Source organism: Neopsephotus bourkii, unplaced genomic scaffold (genome assembly GCF_033783945.1).
Source record: "Neopsephotus bourkii isolate Nb327-2 ecotype Australia unplaced genomic scaffold, CSIRO-AGI_Nbou_v1 NB_659, whole genome shotgun sequence".
In the NCBI taxonomy this organism is placed as follows: domain Eukaryota; kingdom Metazoa; phylum Chordata; class Aves; order Psittaciformes; family Psittacidae; genus Neopsephotus; species Neopsephotus bourkii.
In genome coordinates, this window is record NW_026901158.1 from 6169476 (window position 1) to 6186767 (window position 17292).

Genomic DNA, 17292 nt, shown 5'->3' on the forward strand with positions numbered 1-17292 from the left:
GAATCCCTCCAGTATGAAATTGAAGAGCTGAAGCAGAAGGACCTTGCTCTGGACCAGGAAATTGCACAATTATTGTCTGAGTATGTCCTTGGCAAGCTCTGTGTTCACTCTGATGCCTCCTTTGTTCTGAAACACAACCTGATGCGGGGGTTAGAGCCAAGAGCTGACCTCCTGTGAGCCTGGCTTTATGGTGCTCTGCAGTGCTGGTTATGGTGTGGGTTTGATTTATGGGGCCTGTTAAAGACAGGAGGGAGTTCTTTCTGCTGTATTTGGTGAAGCAAAGCAAGTTTGACCGGGAGCTTGCGAAAGAGGGTTTTAACTTTACCCCAGATGCTGTTGAGGTGATTCATGTGGATATGGGAATGGATAATTTTAACCATGAGGATGACACAACCCTGGGAAAGCTTGTTCCTGTGGGAGTTAAGATGGAGATGATGAATTGCATGACCTGCTGCATTTATCCCAGATAAAACTGTTTCCTTTCCTGTTCCATCTTGATCAAGGCTCCACTTATGTTGTGCCTGAGGCGAGCGGGTTAAGCCTTCATATCAAGAAGCTGAGGTGTTTGCCAGGCAAGCAAGTGGCCTGTAGAATGCTTTGGCTTGATGGGTGCTGCATTACAGGGTAGTGCAACCGTGTCATTGTGGTTTCTGATGACACACTGTGGCAGCTGCTTATTAGCAACTGGGTTGAGATAAGATTGCTGCTTGGTTTGAAAGAGAGGAGGGAGCCTCTGGGGTACCGGATGCAAAGGGGTGGTATTTTCTAGGGTAAAAGGTAGAGCATAGAATGGGAATGGTGGAACAGAGGTTGTTCCAAAAGCTGTTTTATCCTTAAGCTTAAACAGATGTTCATTCCTTTCCCTAGCTGTAGGTTAGAGACACACACAGCTTGGGTTCACCACTGCCTATTCCTGTTTCTGCTCGATTTTGGGTGGATTTATTCTGCTAAGTCTTGATGTGGCCAAAACCCCTCAAACTGAGCTTGCGCCAACTGAACTTGTTGCCTTCAGGCTCTGCTTTTGAGGTGGCAGGCTTGGACACCTCTAACCCCGTCACTGTGCTGGGGCAGTGGGAATCCCTCTGTGTTGTTTTGACCTCTCTGGTTTTATCCTTACAGAGGCTACAGCCTGGAGGAACTGGAGACGCACATCTCTCTGCTCCACGAATATAACGATATTAAAGATGCTGGGCAGATGCTGCTGGGCAAACTGGGTGAGGAAGGGGAAATCTATTGAAGAACTTGATGGTGCTTTCATATAGACAGAGAGAAGCTGCTGGGTTCTTTGCTGTGGGAGGCTCTGTGGGACAGGGGCTACTGGGATGCAAACAAAACTCTTCTGACTGACCTGATCTCTGCTTCGTGAAAGCAATGGTGTTTCTTTCTTTTCTAGCTGTTATCCGAGGGGTTACTACAAAGCAGCTCTACCCCGAGTATGACTTGGAGCTTAGTGACTAGTGTTGAACCTCGAGACTGCCACGTCCTGCAGAAATGACTGTTACTGAGCTCTTACGCTTTGTTGTATTGGTTTAGAACGGACATAAGGTGGCCTTGGAAGTATGTGTGTAGAGCTGCAACAGAGCAGGGGTTAACAGCCTTCTTTCCAAGAAGCTTTGAACATGAAAGTAGTTGAATCTATCAGCTGTTTCCTGCTTGTGGGAAAGGGATGTAGGGCTTTGGATAACTTGTCTACTACCTGATTAACAGTATTCCTTTATGGGAAAGGTTGTAATTCCAGGTGGTTGGTGTTAAGACTGTTCCCATGGAGTCTTTGCTTCTCTACTGCATCCAGCAGCTATTTGGTTACTGGATGTATAGAGGAAGTGAGGGCACACATGGGCAATGTAATAGTTGCTTTGAAAGACAAGAAAAAGCCCTCAGAAGTAGGAAGAATTCTGATGTGGTTTGGTTTATGATCCAGTCTGGGTAGCTCTGAGTGTTCTGTATTATGTACTCTGGTATCTAGAGGTTCTGTATCATTTCTGTAGCAAATGGCAAAATGTGAAGTTGTGTGGAACTGTCTGAATAAAGCAGCTATCACATTCCTCAGTAATTCACTGTAAAAGCCTGTAAACCATTGCATGAACTGGGGACAAATCCTTCAGCTGTATTCTGAGACATCTATAACATCCATTATTCAAGTGTTTTCTGAGGACTCTTAATGGAGCCAGCGTGGCAACACTACCCAGCAGTGGGTAGGTGCAGAATTACCTTTAGTGTCTTCTAAATGCAGAGTCACTGTGGAAATGAGAGGTGCCCTAAACACAGAATGTACCTGGAGAGCAGGAGTGTTTCAATGTCAGGCTTAGGGTTGACGGTGACTGCACAGCCTAAATTTGGCTGCTTTGGGCAGTTCCAAGTGATGGAGCACCCTGCTGACTGCGGAGCTGGTGTCCCTTTTTCACTCAAGCTTGATGTCCTTCTGCCCATTTCTACTTTCAAAGACTTTCTAACCAGTAAGTGTCCGCCCTGCTCTCTTGCTGCAGTCTCTGCTCCTTATTTCCCCATTTAAATCAAATGAATCTGTCACCAATTCTGTGCTTGGAAACCAGGGAACAGTCACAAGGCTGCTGCTGAGAACAGGTAATTGTCTCTGTGCTCTTGGTTCTGGACCAGGCACACAAGCATCACTGACAAGAATCTTGTTCTGCCACAAAAGCTGTGGGGAAGGGTCTAAAGCAGTGGATGGACAAAGCCTGTGTCTCCTGGGGTGTATTCCAGCAAGTCCAGCTGTGCTTCTCTGGAGGGTTTTTACTGTGGCTATGTAAGAACACTCTCTGGGGTACAGGTGTCTCCTCCCCACCATAACCCCTCCCTTGCTAAGTGTTTTAGGAGGAGTTTTAAGGGGAGGAATAATATCACAAGGTAGCCAGGACTGGGAAATGCTCTCTTTGTTCTCAAATGCCCACTGCTGTTCTGGCTGGTATTTTGTGTGCGGAAGAACCAGTTTAGCCTGGAGTGTTCCAACCCAAATATTGGCCTGGCAATGGCACACCCAACTGGAAGTGGGGTTTTTTTTTCGCAATGGGATGTGTGTACACAAATTCCTTCTGTTAGTGTTAGGTGTAAGCCATGGGGGCTGAAGTATTCTCCATTACCAAAGCAGCTGAAGGGTATTTAAGCACTGAGAAGTCCCACGTTTTCTTCCCCTCCTTGTAGGAGCACAAGGATTTGGGGCTGTTCAGCCTGGAGAAGAGAAACTGCGTGGAGACCTCATAGCAGCCTTCCAGTATCTGAAGGGGGCCTATAGGGATGCTGGGGACGGACTCTTCATTAGGGACTGTAGTGACAGGACAAGGGGTAACGGGTTAAAACTTAAACAGGGGAAGTTTAGATTGGATATAAGGAGGAAATTCTTTCCTGTTAGGGTGGTGAGGCACTGGAATGGGTTGCCCAGGGAGGTTGTGAATGCTCCATCCCTGGCAGCATTCAAGGCCAGGTTGGACGAGGCCTTGGGTGACATGGTTTAGTGTGAGGTGTCCCTGCCCATGGCAGCAGGGTTGGAACTGGATGATCTTAAGGTCCTTTCCAACCCAAACTGTTCTATGGTTCTATGATTAAGACTTGCAGCTGTAGCTGTGCAAGTGCCTGGCTCCAGAGCTCACACTTCTGCAGTGATGGGTTTAAGCTTCCCTTAGCACAAGGCAGTTGTCCATGGAAGGTGCCCTGATCCCAGCTCATCCACAGATGATGAATGCTTACAGAACCAGTGAGCTATGAGCAATCTGCCCTTGGGGAGTCCCATGGCCCTGTGCCACGTGGTGGCACCTACACTCCACTGCTGCTCTGTGCAGAGCAGGGAAACACAGCTGAATGATTTGGGGTCTAAGTTAATGATGTGTGGGGTGCTCCAGGACAGGAGTGCACACACAGGTACTTCACTGGGACTCCCTTTACTGCTCCTCCCAAAGTTACCTCTTGCACCTTAGTGGCTCTCATCTGGAGGATGGGATAATGCTGGGCTTTGTCCAAATGCAGGAGAGGAATAGAACAAATCATCTGCTTTCTATAAATACATCTCCATACTCACTAATTGTCAGCTGGAGGAATAGTGAGTGTATTGAGTGCAGTATGAACTGTAACTTCAGTTTTAACTTGGATTTAGAAAGTGTTTCTGCTAAGTCAGACCCAGCTGTAACGAGCTAACGGGGAACAAGTGGTATTACAGAGCTCCACTGACAGGCAGTACATGCTGTCTGCATGGAGCTGCTGCAGAGCAGGATACCAGAGACCTCCAAACACCCTTGGTTCCCTGGGGAGGGGGGAAAGCACCCTCTTTTTGAATGAGTCAGTGTATTGGTGGATGAGTAGAGCCAAGAACCAGCCTCTTCCCCTTTATCCTCCCATTTAGGGCACTTTCAGTTTTATTTCTTGTGTATCTTACACACCAATCTCTATTACAAGGCACTTTCCCATCGCTCACGCCTACTCTGGATATAACTGTTTCCTTGCATTGCTTTGTGTAAGCTGCGTTCCCTCCAGCACATCCCTCTTTTAGTCTGATTTTGAGCTCCTCAATGTCTGAAAGCAGGGCTAATAGAAAGAGAATGCTTTAGGACAACAGAGGGAAAACAAAGTGGGTAAGTTCTGCTGCTCGCTGCAAGGAACAAACAAATCTGTGCAATCAAGTGACTGCAGCTCTCCAAGGCGCTGTTTCCTGCTGCTAAACAATTTGGGGATGGGGTTTGATATCCGTTAGCAACCTCATGTTCCCAAAGTCACCAGGAATCTTGGCACAGCTCGCTCCTGTTAATGAACTGTTTGCAAGGCTTGAAGAAAATAACACAGCCTGTCACTGGGAAACTGCCTCCCTGCTTCAAGCCATCTCAAGAAGGGTGGAAGCGAACTGCAATTAACCTCCTTCCTACTGCTGCCCATCACCCTGTCAGCGTGCAGCTGCGTTACGGTGCTCCAGAGATTGCTTGTGGATGTTCCCTGCATTGCACGCACTCAGCTGTCGGCAGCGTGGGCCGCCTCCGCATCCAGCTGAGGCAGGGCACTGTCATCCTGATGGCCCAACGTTCTCTCTATCTCTGCTTGCACCTTGGACTGGCAGCTCCAAATCGCACTGCGAACATTCTGCAGGCTCCACTGGCTCCTCAGGAGAGCATCGTCCAGCGTGAAGACCCCGTCGCGTGTCCTGCGCACTTGTGTGCACACCGCGGATGACTTCAGCTCCAGACCTATCTCATGGACCACCTTCCGGAGGTACTGCTGGGTCTCATGCATGCAGTGGATTTCTGGAGGGACAGAGAGGCAAACTCAGCCCTTGCCTGTTAATGCAGACATCAATCCCAGTCGTGCTGAAGAACTGGTCTGGAAGAAGAGGCTGTTTAAGGTACAGCACAGGGGGACTGGGGTTTTCTGGAATACTTCAGAGTGTCCTAACCCCCACCAAAGTGAACGTTTTAGAAACAAACCCATAGATACAGGAGTAATGTGGAAACAGAGGTATTTCAAAGGGGATAAGAAAAGGTACCTTTTGAATAAGCCAATTTACGAGGAGTAGGAGACTGGCTGCAGCAAAGCAAACCCTGCTTTAAGAACAAAACCAACCCAACACAAATGCACTGCACTGAACCATTGGGATAGGGAAGCATTTTGTTGCAGGAATAAGAAACTCAAGTTTATTTGCTATAACACATACACAGGCTTCCCCATTATATATATTTGGTACCTACCTAGCTGGAACTCTGGAGGTGCAAACTGGAGGCATCGGACTGCTGTGATTATGGGAGGGCTTTTCCCCATGGGGCGAATCAAGCCTCTGACAGCCAGCTCGTAGGCCTCTTGTGTTTTCATATCGATGTTAGAATGCCTGCAACAAGACCAAAAGGGAGCAGCACTGACACTGAGCACTTCCATTTGATGGGACTCAAAAACATCCCCACCCCAAGAAAGCAGAGCTGCAGGTTTTATTCTTACATCTGTGTGTTGAGGTTTTGCACACATCCTAACGGTGTCTGTACTGGCACAGTGTGGCATAGCTTGAGAGGGAGGTACTGGGTCAAGTCTACAAGACATTTGTGTGCCCATTGATGCAGCTAACGGGTCCTAAAATAGCTGGATGTTCAGGATACAATAAGGACACTTAACTGTGACCTCTCACCGCAGTACAGAGCACTCTGTACTCTTCTCTCTGTTCCTGTCTAGCACTCCAACCTTTAAAGGCTTTGATTATGGCAAACAAGATCATCTCATTTAAGGACCAGCAAATGGCAGTTGGATACCTACATCAGCAGGGCCTTATGATTCGTTCCTTGAATGACAGCGAGAATCCGTTCCAGCTTCTCCCTTGTGATATGATCTGCAGATAGAAAAGTAGAAAGGAATCTCCATTATCCCTCCAGAAACTGGGAAGAGGCAGCGGATGGGATGTGCTGTCAGGGTACGGCTGCTCCTCCTGCAGGCATCAGACCAGGCTGATGGGAAGTGCCAGAGGTGGCTTTAGCAGAGTCACTTCTGGCTGCACCACGGGGATGCACAGAGCAGCAGTGCTTGACCACAGAGGCAGGAATCATTTCCTTTAACTGATTTCAAAACCTTGGCTCCAGTTTTCCCTTATCAGGTGTTGAAGAGTTTCACTGGACAGCTTCTAACCCCTATCTCTGAGTGTGACTTATGGAGAGCTCTGGGCCCCACGCACTCCAGCAGCAATCACTGCGCTCAGGACTCATCCTGGCTTTGTGCTGTGGCTGTCTTTACAAACAGACAGACTAACACCTCACCCTGCACGTGGGCTGCATGTAAATGTAACGCCTAGAAAGCAGGGAACCCTTTAGCACTGGAATTCACCCTGCAGGCGGCACACTCTTTGGTGCTCGGATTTTGGTAGTTTTAAACCCACATCCATTCAGTTCCTTACCAAATGTCGTCTTCTCCACCAGCTTCCCCGTGTCCGAGAAGTCATCGGTGGCTTTGCCGAACAGCCCACCGACGGTGTAAGCCTTGAAGGAAGGCAGAGAGTGCAAGTGAGCACAGAAACACTCCAAGTTATTGAGCAGCAATACCGTGCCATGGTGCTGTGAGGAGGTGCAGGCTCCAGCAGCATCCTCTGCTCACGGGAAGGATGAAGTCCTGGACCCAAAAAGCTCTCAAAAGCATTGATGGGTTTGAGGCTCGAAGCAGAAGGTCCGAAGGCCCAGCTGTGCCCCGGGGCAGGAATCAAATGTGATTGCACTTGGATATCCTGAGGCTGCTGAGAGCCAACACTTACCCTGCTCAGGTGGCAGTTGTACAGGTCGGTGAGCAGCTTGTTCCCATGGCCTATGCCAAGAACTGAAACACAGAAGAAGGGAGGGAACCCGTTATTCAGCCACATGGGAAGTTACTGATGGGCGCTGCCCGCCCTGATCAGGGCCACATCTCCATCAGAAGTCACATCTGGGCCCTGCAATCAGCCCCCCAACCACCCCCTCTCATTAAACCTGCAAGGCTGTGACCGGGGCTCTCCCCTTGCCCCAGAACCTTCCACCCTCAGCACAGACCCTCAGTGAGGCCGTTTCCGATGGGGTTCAGTGGTGGGAGCTTGGTGCCCCCCAGCAGAGCCCCACGTGCAGGGGGAAGGGGTCGCCCCCATCTCCTGCCATTGCTGGGGTCCTGGGGGATCTTTTCTCCCACGTCTTAGCCCAGAGGGTTCGGGTTCGGGTTGGGGTTGGGGCCCAGCGCCCGCCGCCTCCTCCCCACACGCACTCCCATCACCTCGCGGTGCCCCGGGGACGGGACCCACCGAAGACCCCCGACGCCTTCACGTCCAGCCGGTGCCCGGCTCCCATCTTCAGCCGCCTGAACCGCGGGCCTCGCACTGCAACGGACACCGCGTCAGAGCCCGCACGGAGGGGCTCCCCCCGCACACCCGAGGCCCCGCTTACCGAGGGGGTGCTCGGCCAGCACCGGCACCAGGGTGGGCACCAGCTCGGTGCCACCATCGCGGCCCGGGGTCGGCAGGAACCGGATGCGCTGCGGTAGGGGGCGGCCGGGGCCTGCGTTGAGCTCTGCAAGGGAAGCGCTGGGTCAGGGGCAGCCGGTAACCGAAGGGGGGGGGATCCCCACCGCCGGTCCCCACCGCTCAGCAGCCGCGTCTCCACCGCGTCGCGGACGCGGCCCCACGCCACCCCCGCCGGTTTGTACACGGCGAAGAGCCCCGCGGGCACCGCTCCCGCCGCCATTGCGCGCTCCCCGCTCCGCTCTGCTCCGCCCCGGTCGCGCAGCCCCGACGGGAGCTTCCGGCGCCGGGGCTGGAGGCGATGCTGCCGCTGCTGCTGCGGGCGGCGGTGAGGGCCCCGCTGCTGCGGGCGGGTTCCGGTGCCCCAGGCAAGTGCCACAACCCCGGTCCTGTTCCCCGTGGGCAGCCCCGGGCCGGGTCCTCACCCCCCCTCCCCGCAGGCAGCGCCGGTCTGAGGCACAGCGAGCGTTGGGCACGGCAAGGACACGGGGAGGAGGAGGAGGAGGAGGATGGGGATGGGGGGTGCTACCGGCTGTACCCCGGGCACATCCCCACCAGCCCGCTGCAGAAGGCGCTGCTGGCGGCCGGCTCGGCAGCCATGGCTCTGTATGACCCCTACAGACACGGTAAGCGCAGCCAGGGAGCTCCTTAACACCCAGCGCCCTTGGGAGCATCCCCGCTCTCCTGCGTGTTTCTGTGTTCCTGCTGCTGTTGGGGGAGGCGTTCACTGGTGCAGCAAGCACAGAGCAGTGGAAAAGAGGGGCTGAGGGACCCCGAACACCCCCCAGTGCTCTCCTGACTCCCCACGGTGCCACCCAGCCCCATCTCATTCCTCCTCGGTCCCCTCCCCAGGCCTCACGCCTGCTCCTGCATCCCTCCATGCGGGTGGCCCCATGGCAGAGCCCCCCCCCCGAGGCTGAAGATCCACGGTTTGTGGGTCCCTGCTTGGCCGCAGCCTGCTCCCAACCCCATTGCTCACCATTGCCAGGGGCTGTTGTGGAACCAGCGCTTGGGTCACTCTCTGCCCTCTCTTTCAGACATGGTGGCAGTGCTGGGGGAGACCACGGGCTGCCTGGCGCTGCCCAACCTGCGCGACAAGATGAGGCATCACCCCGAAGGCTACCGCATCCTCCAGTGCGTCCCTCGCATCCCTCCCTGGCCCTGTGGGTTGTGGTGGGGAGGGAGACACGAGGCCCAGCACGGCCCTGTGAAGGGAGAGCACAGGAGTTTGGCAGCTCTGAGCCTCCAGTTTTACTCCATCACAAGAGCCCTGTGGCAGTCTGAGGGTGAGAGCAGCAGCAGCCGCTGGGCCCAGCCCTGTTTCACACTGTTCTGCTTCACTGCTGGAACTGGCTGGTGCCAGCGCAAGGAGATGCAGCAGCAGGCGCAGGGGAGGCTTCCGTGGATGCTGAGCACTGATAAAACCCCCCCACATCCATGGGTTTCTCCCCTGTGCCTGCTGCTGCATCTCCACATCGGAGGCTTCCTCTGCACTGGTCTGCCTGCTCCTCACACACCTCCCTGCTTGCTTCCCTGGTGCCTGCAGCATCTCCCCAGGCTGTGAAACGAGGCCACTTCCCATCTTCCTTGTTAAGCCTTGATCACTTCTGTCTCCATGTCCACAGGGACTTGTGGAGCGCAGCAGGGCTGAGGGCCAGGAGGGACTTCATGAGCCTCTTATTAACCAGAATCCTACTGCTTGTTTGCTCGCCTCTCCCCACTCCTCATTACGTATCAAGGCTGCTGCCTGTGTAGCGTTTGGGATGTCCCGTTGGGATGTAGGAGGTGGAGAAAAGCTGCCTTTTGCCCTGTGTTTGTGCAGAGCAGCCTGGTCCTGGCTCCGTGCACTGACCCAGCAAAGCACCTGGAGCACCAGGATGGGGCTGGGACCCAGAGGAGAGGGGACAGCAAAGGCACCAAGGGAAATCCCCCTGCTCCTTGCCCTGTGTTGCTCCTTTGAAGCCCAGGCTGCTTTGCAGGGACACCGAAGGGCTCTGACTCTGGCCAGCAGCAAGGGTTCAGTGCAGAGGACACCGGTGTTTCCCAACCAGAGCTGCTGCAGGGGTGCAAGGTGAAAGCTCTTTTATTGCCCAGGCTTTGGGTAGCGCCTGTAAGCAGTTTGTGTGCCAGCCTCAGCAGCAGGGATGAGGATGGTGCTGTCCGTGTGAGGAAGGGCAGAGGCAGGCAATGGGGTTTACAGGGACTCCCTTTCTCCAGGACCGGGATAGGGGTTTCACTGAGCTGTGTTTTGCTTCCAGGGAGCGCCCCCGCATCCGTCTCTCCACCCTGGACATGTCTCGGCTGCGGGGGCTGCCGGATGGGTCGCTGGGCAGGGAGTACGTCCGCTTCTTGGAGGACAACGTGAGTGTGGGGTTCAGAGGGTACCCTAACCCTAACACTGTGTCCCTGGGAGCACAGATTGGCTTTAGAGGGAGGTTGGAGCAATGGAGGAACGTGTGGGGAACCCTCCAGGAGTGAGGGATTGGGGAGATGGGATGGATGCTGGTGTTGGATGATGCTGGATTTGTCACCAAGGAGCAGACCTTGGGTTTTGTCTATGTAAATGATGCTTCCTCCTGTCACTGGGGACTGGGAGTTGTGCTGATGGAGAGAACCACTGATAATGATGATGATAACAAGAGAGGTAAAACCCAACAAGTGATGCAAATGAAAAACAGTTGCTCACCACCAACCAATGCCCAGCCTGCTCAGTAGCCAGTTTATGTTCCAACCATGACACCATATGGTGTGGAATATCCCTTGGATCAGCTGGGATCAGCTGTCCCAGCTGTGTCCTTTGTGCCTCCGCAGCCTCCTCGCTGTCAGGGCAGCAAGAGAAGGGGAAAAGTCCTTGACTTAGTGTAAACACGACATAGCAACAACTAAACCATCAGTGTGTTAGCGGGGTTCTTGTCATCCTCAATCCCATCCATAGCACTGTACCTGCTGCTAGAAAATTAACTCTACCTCAGCCAAAACCAAGCCAGACTTGAGGTCTGGAAGGGGCTGCACCGGACCCCTTTGGATTTGCAGAAGGTTTCTCCGGACACCCGGATGCCACCCAAGTTTGTGGATGATGAAGAACTGGCGTACGTGATCCAGCGATACCGAGAGGTCCATGACGTGATGCACACCCTCCTGGGCATGCCGACCAACATGCTGGGTGAGCAGCAAGGGGCTGCAGGGCCAAACCCCACGGTAGTGCTGGGCTGGTTGGACTCCTCAATCTCAGCCCCATTTGGTGTGGGAGGAGGTTTGGACCCATGGCGCAGTGCCCCACTGGCTCTGTGGTGACCGGGAGGCCACAGGAAGTCACCTTTTCCCTGCTGGGAGATGCTCAGCCCGAGCCCGAGGTGCTGTTGATGGGTGTTTGCTGCCTGGCAGGATGGGGGACACAGGGCGGGGGGACCATGTTTCGCAAGCTGCGGGTGAAGGCACAAGCTGGGGGTTCCGGGTTGTTCCTCATCTCCACATCTGCCGTGTCCTTTGCCCTCGTTTTGTCTCTGACTCAGTAGCAAGCTGCAAGTCAAGCCCTGCTGGTGCCTGTGGGAGCTGGCACGTTGGGGCTCTGACACAGGCTGTGCCCAAGCCCTGGCAGCGTGTGGAAAGGTCTGTCCTGTCCCAAGGGACAGGGAGAGCCATGTGTGGGATCAGGATGCAGCTACTGCATTGCTAAAGATGTGCAGGGAGCCCAGAGGTGTTTCCCGAGCTCATGGGACATCGATGAGGGTGCCATGAGTTAATGGTGGCCTTGGCAGTGCTGGGGTAAAGGTTGGATTCAATGATCTTAAAGGTCTTTTCCATCCTGGTCGATTCTGTGGTTCTATGGCTGTGGGGTGCTGCTCTCACGGCGGCCCTGAGCATCCCTCTTTGGCGGGTGATGCACAGCAGCGCACATCCTGGCACAGGATGAAGCCATGGGCACACTTGGGAAGCATTCCCAAGTCCTGCCATGGAGGCAGAGGGTACAGGTGCATGGCCACCCTTGGGAAGGGGCGGATGGTGCAGCCTGTGCTGCAGGACCCCATGGCTGGCCCTTACCCCCGGTGCCCTGCTCGCTCACAGCCTCTCTGCTCCCTCCCAGGCGAGGTGGTGGTGAAGTGGTTCGAAGCCATCCAGACGGGGCTGCCCATGTGTGTCCTGGGAGCGGCGTTCGGCCCCATCCACCTCAGCACACGGTAGGCACTCACGGTGGGGATGCGCCAGCCTGGGTGATGCTTCCCGGTGTCCTCCGGGGGTGCAGAGGGGACACTGCTGAGGCTGCAGGGGGGACTCCATCAGGGGTTGTCTTGTGAACCTCTGCTTTGGCAGAGCCTGGTGCTTCGTCTGCTTCCAGCACTGAGTCTCCTGTGCTGGGAAGGGCAATGCCCAGGCCTGGCTGCCCTTGGCTGGGCAGGTATTCAGGGCCAGCAGGACCCTCACCACGCTGATGGCCATTCCCTGCCTGGTGGCCCAGCACAGTCTGGGCATTGCAGAACCTGAGTTCTGGTCTTGGGTTTGCTGCTGACCGTAACCTCCCTGGCACAATGTCCTCTCCAGGGCCTTAGCTTCCCCTAGGAGTTAAGCAGGAGGGTACATGGGACACATGGGTTTGGCCCCTGCCTGCACTGGGGAACTGGAGGAGGGAACCCACCACAAAGCATGGAAATCAGAGCTGTCGCCTCCTGTTCCATTTGCTGCAGGAAGCTGCAGGTCCTGGCCACCGAGCTGGTTCCCTGGGCGATCCGGAGCGGGCGCAACGCCAGCTGCATCCTGAACGTGTACTACGAGCAGCGCTGGGAGCAGCCTGTGGAGTCCCTGCGGGAGGAGATGGGCATCTTCCCTCCCCCGGCCGTGCGTGTGTGAGAGCTCAAGTACAGGGAGGGGACAGGGGATCCCCGTTGGCAGACAGCACCATCCCTGCGTGCTCCATCTCCTCCTGCCCACGAGCGCAGCGGGGCTCTGATTCCAGCCACATGGACCCGAGGGCTGAGGTTTCCCTTGCCAAGAGGCCAGGTGACAAAACTCACCTCTTTTTGCTGTTGGTGACTCAAGGCAAGGCTGTGTTGGTTCCCATGGCAGCAGTGCTCAGGTACTGATGCTCCAGAACGCTGGCATGGGGATGGAGCAGAGCTGGTTTACAACACACTGCAGCAATGCCTTGTCCTCCTGCAGCTCCAGGGCTCAGGATAAATCCCTTCTTCCACTTCCCCTGGGAAGATTCAGGCTTAAAGTCTTGGGGTTGCCCTGGGCTGGAGCTAAAGCAGTGGTTTACAGAGCAGCCCAGGGGCAGGTTTGGTGTGTGCAATAGGGACATCCCATCTTCTGCTGGTGCCTAACTGGTATCCTGACGTGCTTCATGCCTTGGAGATCAGGCAGGGAAATACCTTTGGATATTATCCCTGCTGAATTGGCTGTTCAAGAGCTGATCCTGATCTGCCATGTCCCCCCCCCATCAGAAATGCTGAAATCCACGTGCTTGTGCTGGGTTTTCAGTAGGAATCAGCCCTTCCTTGGCCAACAGAATGATGTGATTGGGAACAAGGAGCTGAATCCTGAGGGTGCAGAAACGGCGGCTGCTTGTGCAGCATCAGGGAGCTGATTGCTGTCTGGGTTAACTAAAGAGGGCTCCAGCAGCAGGGTGCAGAGCTGTGGGATGCGAGGGCATGGAGCCACACAGCCAAGGGCTCTTCATTCGTGTGGGTTTGCTGTCGAAACTCCGTCTTGCTTAATAAAAGCCAATGTGGAGCTTGTGGTTCCGTACTCATCTCCTTCCACCCCGTCTCCCTTTCTCGGGGGAGATCTGATGTGGAACCTTGCCCCGTTCTGGCTCCAGCTGAGTCTGCTCTTTGTCTGCGGTGGTGGTGGATGGCTTGGGTGCATGGCTGCACCGATGGGGATGGGATACAGGATGGGCTGTGGGGATGTGTCTTTCCACCTGGGGCAGGCGCAGGGGCTGACTGCAGCCAGGGGTTTGCTCCCTCCCAGGAGGTTTAGGTGCAGGCATTGGGATACAGAGGCTTGCTTCCTTCCTGCACCCCCAACTCCCTGTTTTCACCTTCCATCCCTGTCCCCATCAGCCAGACTTTGTGTTTGCCTCCAAGGCTCGTGCCTTTCTTTCGGCCTCTGGGGTTGTTTCGAGCAGATCATAAAGGATCTCATATAAACACATCCTTCAGCTGCTGCTAACACACAGCGTGGTGCTTGTCCTATTGCGCTGGTCGAGATGAAAAGAACCGTTTAGCCCTAAACCAACCCGGAAACGTGCTGCTCCGCACCAGACACGTGTCGGAGCTTTGGGGTGATTCAAACCGAAGGGCAGCAAAGCTCCGCTGCTTCCAAGGGCCGAGAGCAGCACAGGCAGCGCAGGAAACGATGGCTGGGAGAGGGTTTTTGCTGCACTCGGGGTTCGTGCATCCCTCGCGCAGCCGCGGGTGGCTGGTGACGGGTGCCAGCGCGTCAGCAATGGCACAGCATGTAAATGGGACTGCGTCTGCTCAGCCCCAGCGCTTCACCGCTCCCGTTTGCCGCAACCGTCGCTTGTCGAGCCTGCCCAAAGAAGGCAACGGGGGGGGGGGGGACACACGGGGGTTTTGGCAGGTTGGACGCAACCCATGTGAAAACGCTGCTATGGGGAGGGGTGTGTTTGCCGTGGACATGCGGCAGCTCCATCACCACCACCAGCAGTGGTCGGTGCTGGCGCTGCTGGACCCGTTTTGGGGCTGTGATAGCAATAATAACGGAGCGGTGGCGATGATGCTGCTCAACGCATGGACCCACCGGGATCGATGCGCGTTTACGGATAACCGGGAGAGCCATGCCCGGAGCTCCTCTCCCCCTGTCAGCGTTATGGGGCCCACCGGGCTCTTTGCGGCGGCAGCGCCCGGCGGTTCCGTCTCCCCCGCCGTCCTCCGTGCTGCAGTCGCGGAACCCCGAGAGCGATCCCCGCGGCCCGGCGGCAAAACGCGACTCTGGTGGGACTCGAACCCACAACCTTTGAATGACTCCCCTCTCACACACGCTAGAAGTCCAATGCGCTATCCATTGCGCCACAGAGCCGTCCGTGTGCGCGCTCCCCTCGCCGCCTCCTCCTGCCGCACCGCCCCACGCCCCGCCCCGCCGCCGCCGCCGCCGTCCGGGCCCGCACCCTCCGCCGCGGGGCCGCACCGGCAGCACCGGGCGGGACTACAACTCCCGGCGGGCCGCGCTGCTTGCTCCGCCCCGCCCCGTGCCGCAGCGGCGGGCGGGCCCCGCTCCCGCTCCCGGCCCCGCTCCCGGTGCAGGTTGCCGGGCCGCAGCGGACCGCCCGGAGCCCGGTAAGAGCGCGGCACCGGGTTTACCCCTTCCTCCCCTCCAACACCTCCCGGCTCCGCTCCGCTCCGACCGCGCTGCCTCTCCGCGGGTGCTCGGGCGGGGCCGCCGCGGCCCACGGTGTCCCCGTGAGGCGCCGCGGCCCTGCGGGCGGTACCGGAGCCTTTCCGAGCCTCGATCTCCCCGTAAAGCGGCGCGGCCCTTGTCTGCGGGGATCCCCCCCCCCCCCTCCGGGGCCTGGCCGGGGTTGGGGGAGCAGGGACCCGGTGTGGGGCCCGCATGGGCCTCCCAGTCCTGCAGCCCCCATCGGATGGGATTGGGGGGGGGGTGGGGTGAGGCAGGGCCGGGTCCCTCCCGTTTGCCCTTCCCCGGGGGCGGAGGGCTCATCCCCATCACCGTGCCAGGACACGGTCGCCGCCCATCTGCTGGGGCTGGGGGGATCCCCCCGGAGGCTTCTTGGGTCTTGTGCCCGTCACTCCCCGCCTTTGGCTCCCCGGAGGCTCCTCACCGTGCCCGCGGGCGATGGATCCCTGCGGTTTGCGTTGTGCCCGCTGGAAGCCACGGGCAGGTCTTTAATCGTGCCTGTGCTGATGCAGGCAGACAAGCGCTGAATCCCTACCGGCGGGGCAGGGCCCTGCGGTAACACCGGTTACCCACGGGAATCCGCCGTCGGGAACGTCTCGCCGCCCATCACTCGGTATTGCGCCGGTTATCTCCCGGCGGGAGGCACCGGGCACGCCGGTGTGAGGCACAGATGTGAGAGCGGGATAACGAGGGCCTGTCTGGGCCCGTTTGGCCTTCCAGTGGGAGATTAAAAGCACCTTGCTGCCCACATGGAGCGTGGCCACCCCGCTGTCGGCTCTCTATGGGTGGCTGCTTGATGGGAGCGTGTAGCACTCAATGGGGTCTAAGAGATGCTCTGTTTCATCGCAGGGAGAAGCCCCTGACGTCCCACGGCACAGCCCCACAGGCTCTCAGCACCGCATCTGCGGTGCTGAGAGCCTGTGGGGCTGTGCCGTGGGACATCAGGCCTGGGAGGTGATGGAGGGACCCATGGGCAGGGGCTATGGGTGGCCCCACGTGGCAGCATCATTCTATGCTGTGGTGCTGGTGCTGAGCCACGCGTGTGACATGCCAGGGCACGGTGACCACGTGGCGCTGCCTCGGCTCCCACCCACCGGCATCAACTGCCTGGACCCGGGGGGAGCCGCATGGGGCAAAGGGGGGGAAGCCACAAGCGTGGCTCCGGGCACCACAGCCTATGGGGATGATGGCTTCAGAGCAGTGAATCCCCATCAGAAGGAAAGGGAAATGACGTTGAGTGTTTCCTTCCTCTTCGGCTGGCGTCCATGCCAGGAGGGACCCGTTTGATCGAGGAGCCCTGGAGTTGTGAGGGTCACATCGTTGCCACTTGCCCCTGCATGATGCTGGGCAGCTGAACAGACCCTTTGCTGGGCCATGGTCTCCTGCGAGTGTCAGAGCCACATCTGGGGGTGTTCGGGGTGGGGACAGAGGTACCGGTTCAGGGGGGTGTGTGTCAGACCTGTGTTGTTACACAGAGCATGGGGTGTGGGTCTGGGATGCTCAGGATGTTCTGCCCTGGTCAGAGCATGTCTGTGCCTGGCTTCATCCCCAGCCTGCTCTGGCAGCGTCTCCAGCAGAGCTGCTCGCTGACACGAGGGTTTGCAAACACAACCAGAGCTCAAAGGACCCAAGTTTCCTGTCCCTGTTCCTGTGCTGGGGAGCGTGCAAAGCTGCGCTCTCCCACCACCCGTGCAGGAGAGCTGATGCTGGGAGACCTGGGCTATGGGCACAAGAGGGATCCTTGGGATAGGGAAGAACTGGGAGCCAGGCTGGGAGTGATGGGCTGAGCCAGCCCTGCCTGGCATCACCCTGCTGCCTTCCAACCACCTGTACAAGGTCTCCTGGCATGGCTCCGCTCCCGCATCCATGAAGTGACTTCATCCTGCAGCTCACGCTGCCGGGGCGCAGCCCTGCCCCTGGCTGGTGTGCAGGATGTGGCTCTCCAGGTGGGAATAGCCGGGCTCTGAGCTGGC

The 17292-nt window shown here is 56.8% G+C and overlaps 2 protein-coding genes and 1 non-coding gene across 4 annotated transcripts; 1 reads left to right on the plus strand and 2 right to left on the minus strand.

Annotated features, from left to right (window-relative positions):
- Positions 1-4334: 4334 nt before the first annotated feature.
- On the minus strand, positions 4335-8176 carry TRUB2 (TruB pseudouridine synthase family member 2). Of its 2 annotated transcripts, XM_061352889.1 has the most exons (8): positions 8066-8176; positions 7872-7994; positions 7730-7804; positions 7217-7278; positions 6866-6947; positions 6235-6307; positions 5682-5818; positions 4335-5240 (listed from the first exon to the last, which is right to left on the minus strand). In XM_061352889.1, exons 1-8 carry the CDS (start codon positions 8166-8168, stop codon positions 4951-4953), a joined length of 945 nt encoding a protein of 314 aa, XP_061208873.1. In that variant the 5' UTR covers positions 8169-8176; the 3' UTR covers positions 4335-4950. The 2 variants fall into 2 exon arrangements, with proteins under 2 accessions (XP_061208873.1, XP_061208874.1); XM_061352890.1 differs by lacking the exon at positions 7730-7804.
- A 69-nt stretch (positions 8177-8245) lies between these two features.
- On the plus strand, positions 8246-12940 carry COQ4 (coenzyme Q4). Its single transcript, XM_061352891.1, has 7 exons — positions 8246-8317; positions 8390-8571; positions 8983-9079; positions 10204-10306; positions 10979-11108; positions 12030-12123; positions 12628-12940. Exons 1-7 carry the CDS (start codon positions 8247-8249, stop codon positions 12788-12790), a joined length of 840 nt encoding a protein of 279 aa, XP_061208875.1. The 5' UTR covers position 8246; the 3' UTR covers positions 12791-12940.
- A 1950-nt stretch (positions 12941-14890) lies between these two features.
- Positions 14891-14983, minus strand: TRNAR-UCU (transfer RNA arginine (anticodon UCU)). The gene is made up of 2 exons: positions 14947-14983; positions 14891-14926 (listed from the first exon to the last, which is right to left on the minus strand). It is a non-coding gene; the product is annotated as a tRNA-Arg (tRNA).
- Positions 14984-17292: the final 2309 nt, after the last annotated feature.

What these genes read in the sequence shown, in the direction of transcription:
- TRUB2 (XM_061352889.1), bottom strand. Translation starts at nt 8,168, where the DNA reads ATGGCGGCGGGAGCGGTGCCCGCGGGGCTCTTCGCCGTGTACAAACCG. An exon ending in GCTGGCCGAGCACCCCCTCG is followed by an intron (nt 7,805 to 7,871) that starts GTAAGCGGGGCC and finishes TGTCCGTTGCAG; the next exon opens with TGCGAGGCCCGCGGTTCAGG. An exon ending in AATCATAAGGCCCTGCTGAT is followed by an intron (nt 5,819 to 6,234) that starts GTAGGTATCCAA and finishes GTCTTGTTGCAG; the next exon opens with GCATTCTAACATCGATATGA.
- COQ4 (XM_061352891.1), top strand. Translation starts at nt 8,247, where the DNA reads ATGCTGCCGCTGCTGCTGCGGGCGGCGGTGAGGGCCCCGCTGCTGCGG. An exon ending in GAAGGCTACCGCATCCTCCA is followed by an intron (nt 9,080 to 10,203) that starts GTGCGTCCCTCG and finishes TTTTGCTTCCAG; the next exon opens with GGAGCGCCCCCGCATCCGTC. An exon ending in TCCGCTTCTTGGAGGACAAC is followed by an intron (nt 10,307 to 10,978) that starts GTGAGTGTGGGG and finishes TTGGATTTGCAG; the next exon opens with AAGGTTTCTCCGGACACCCG.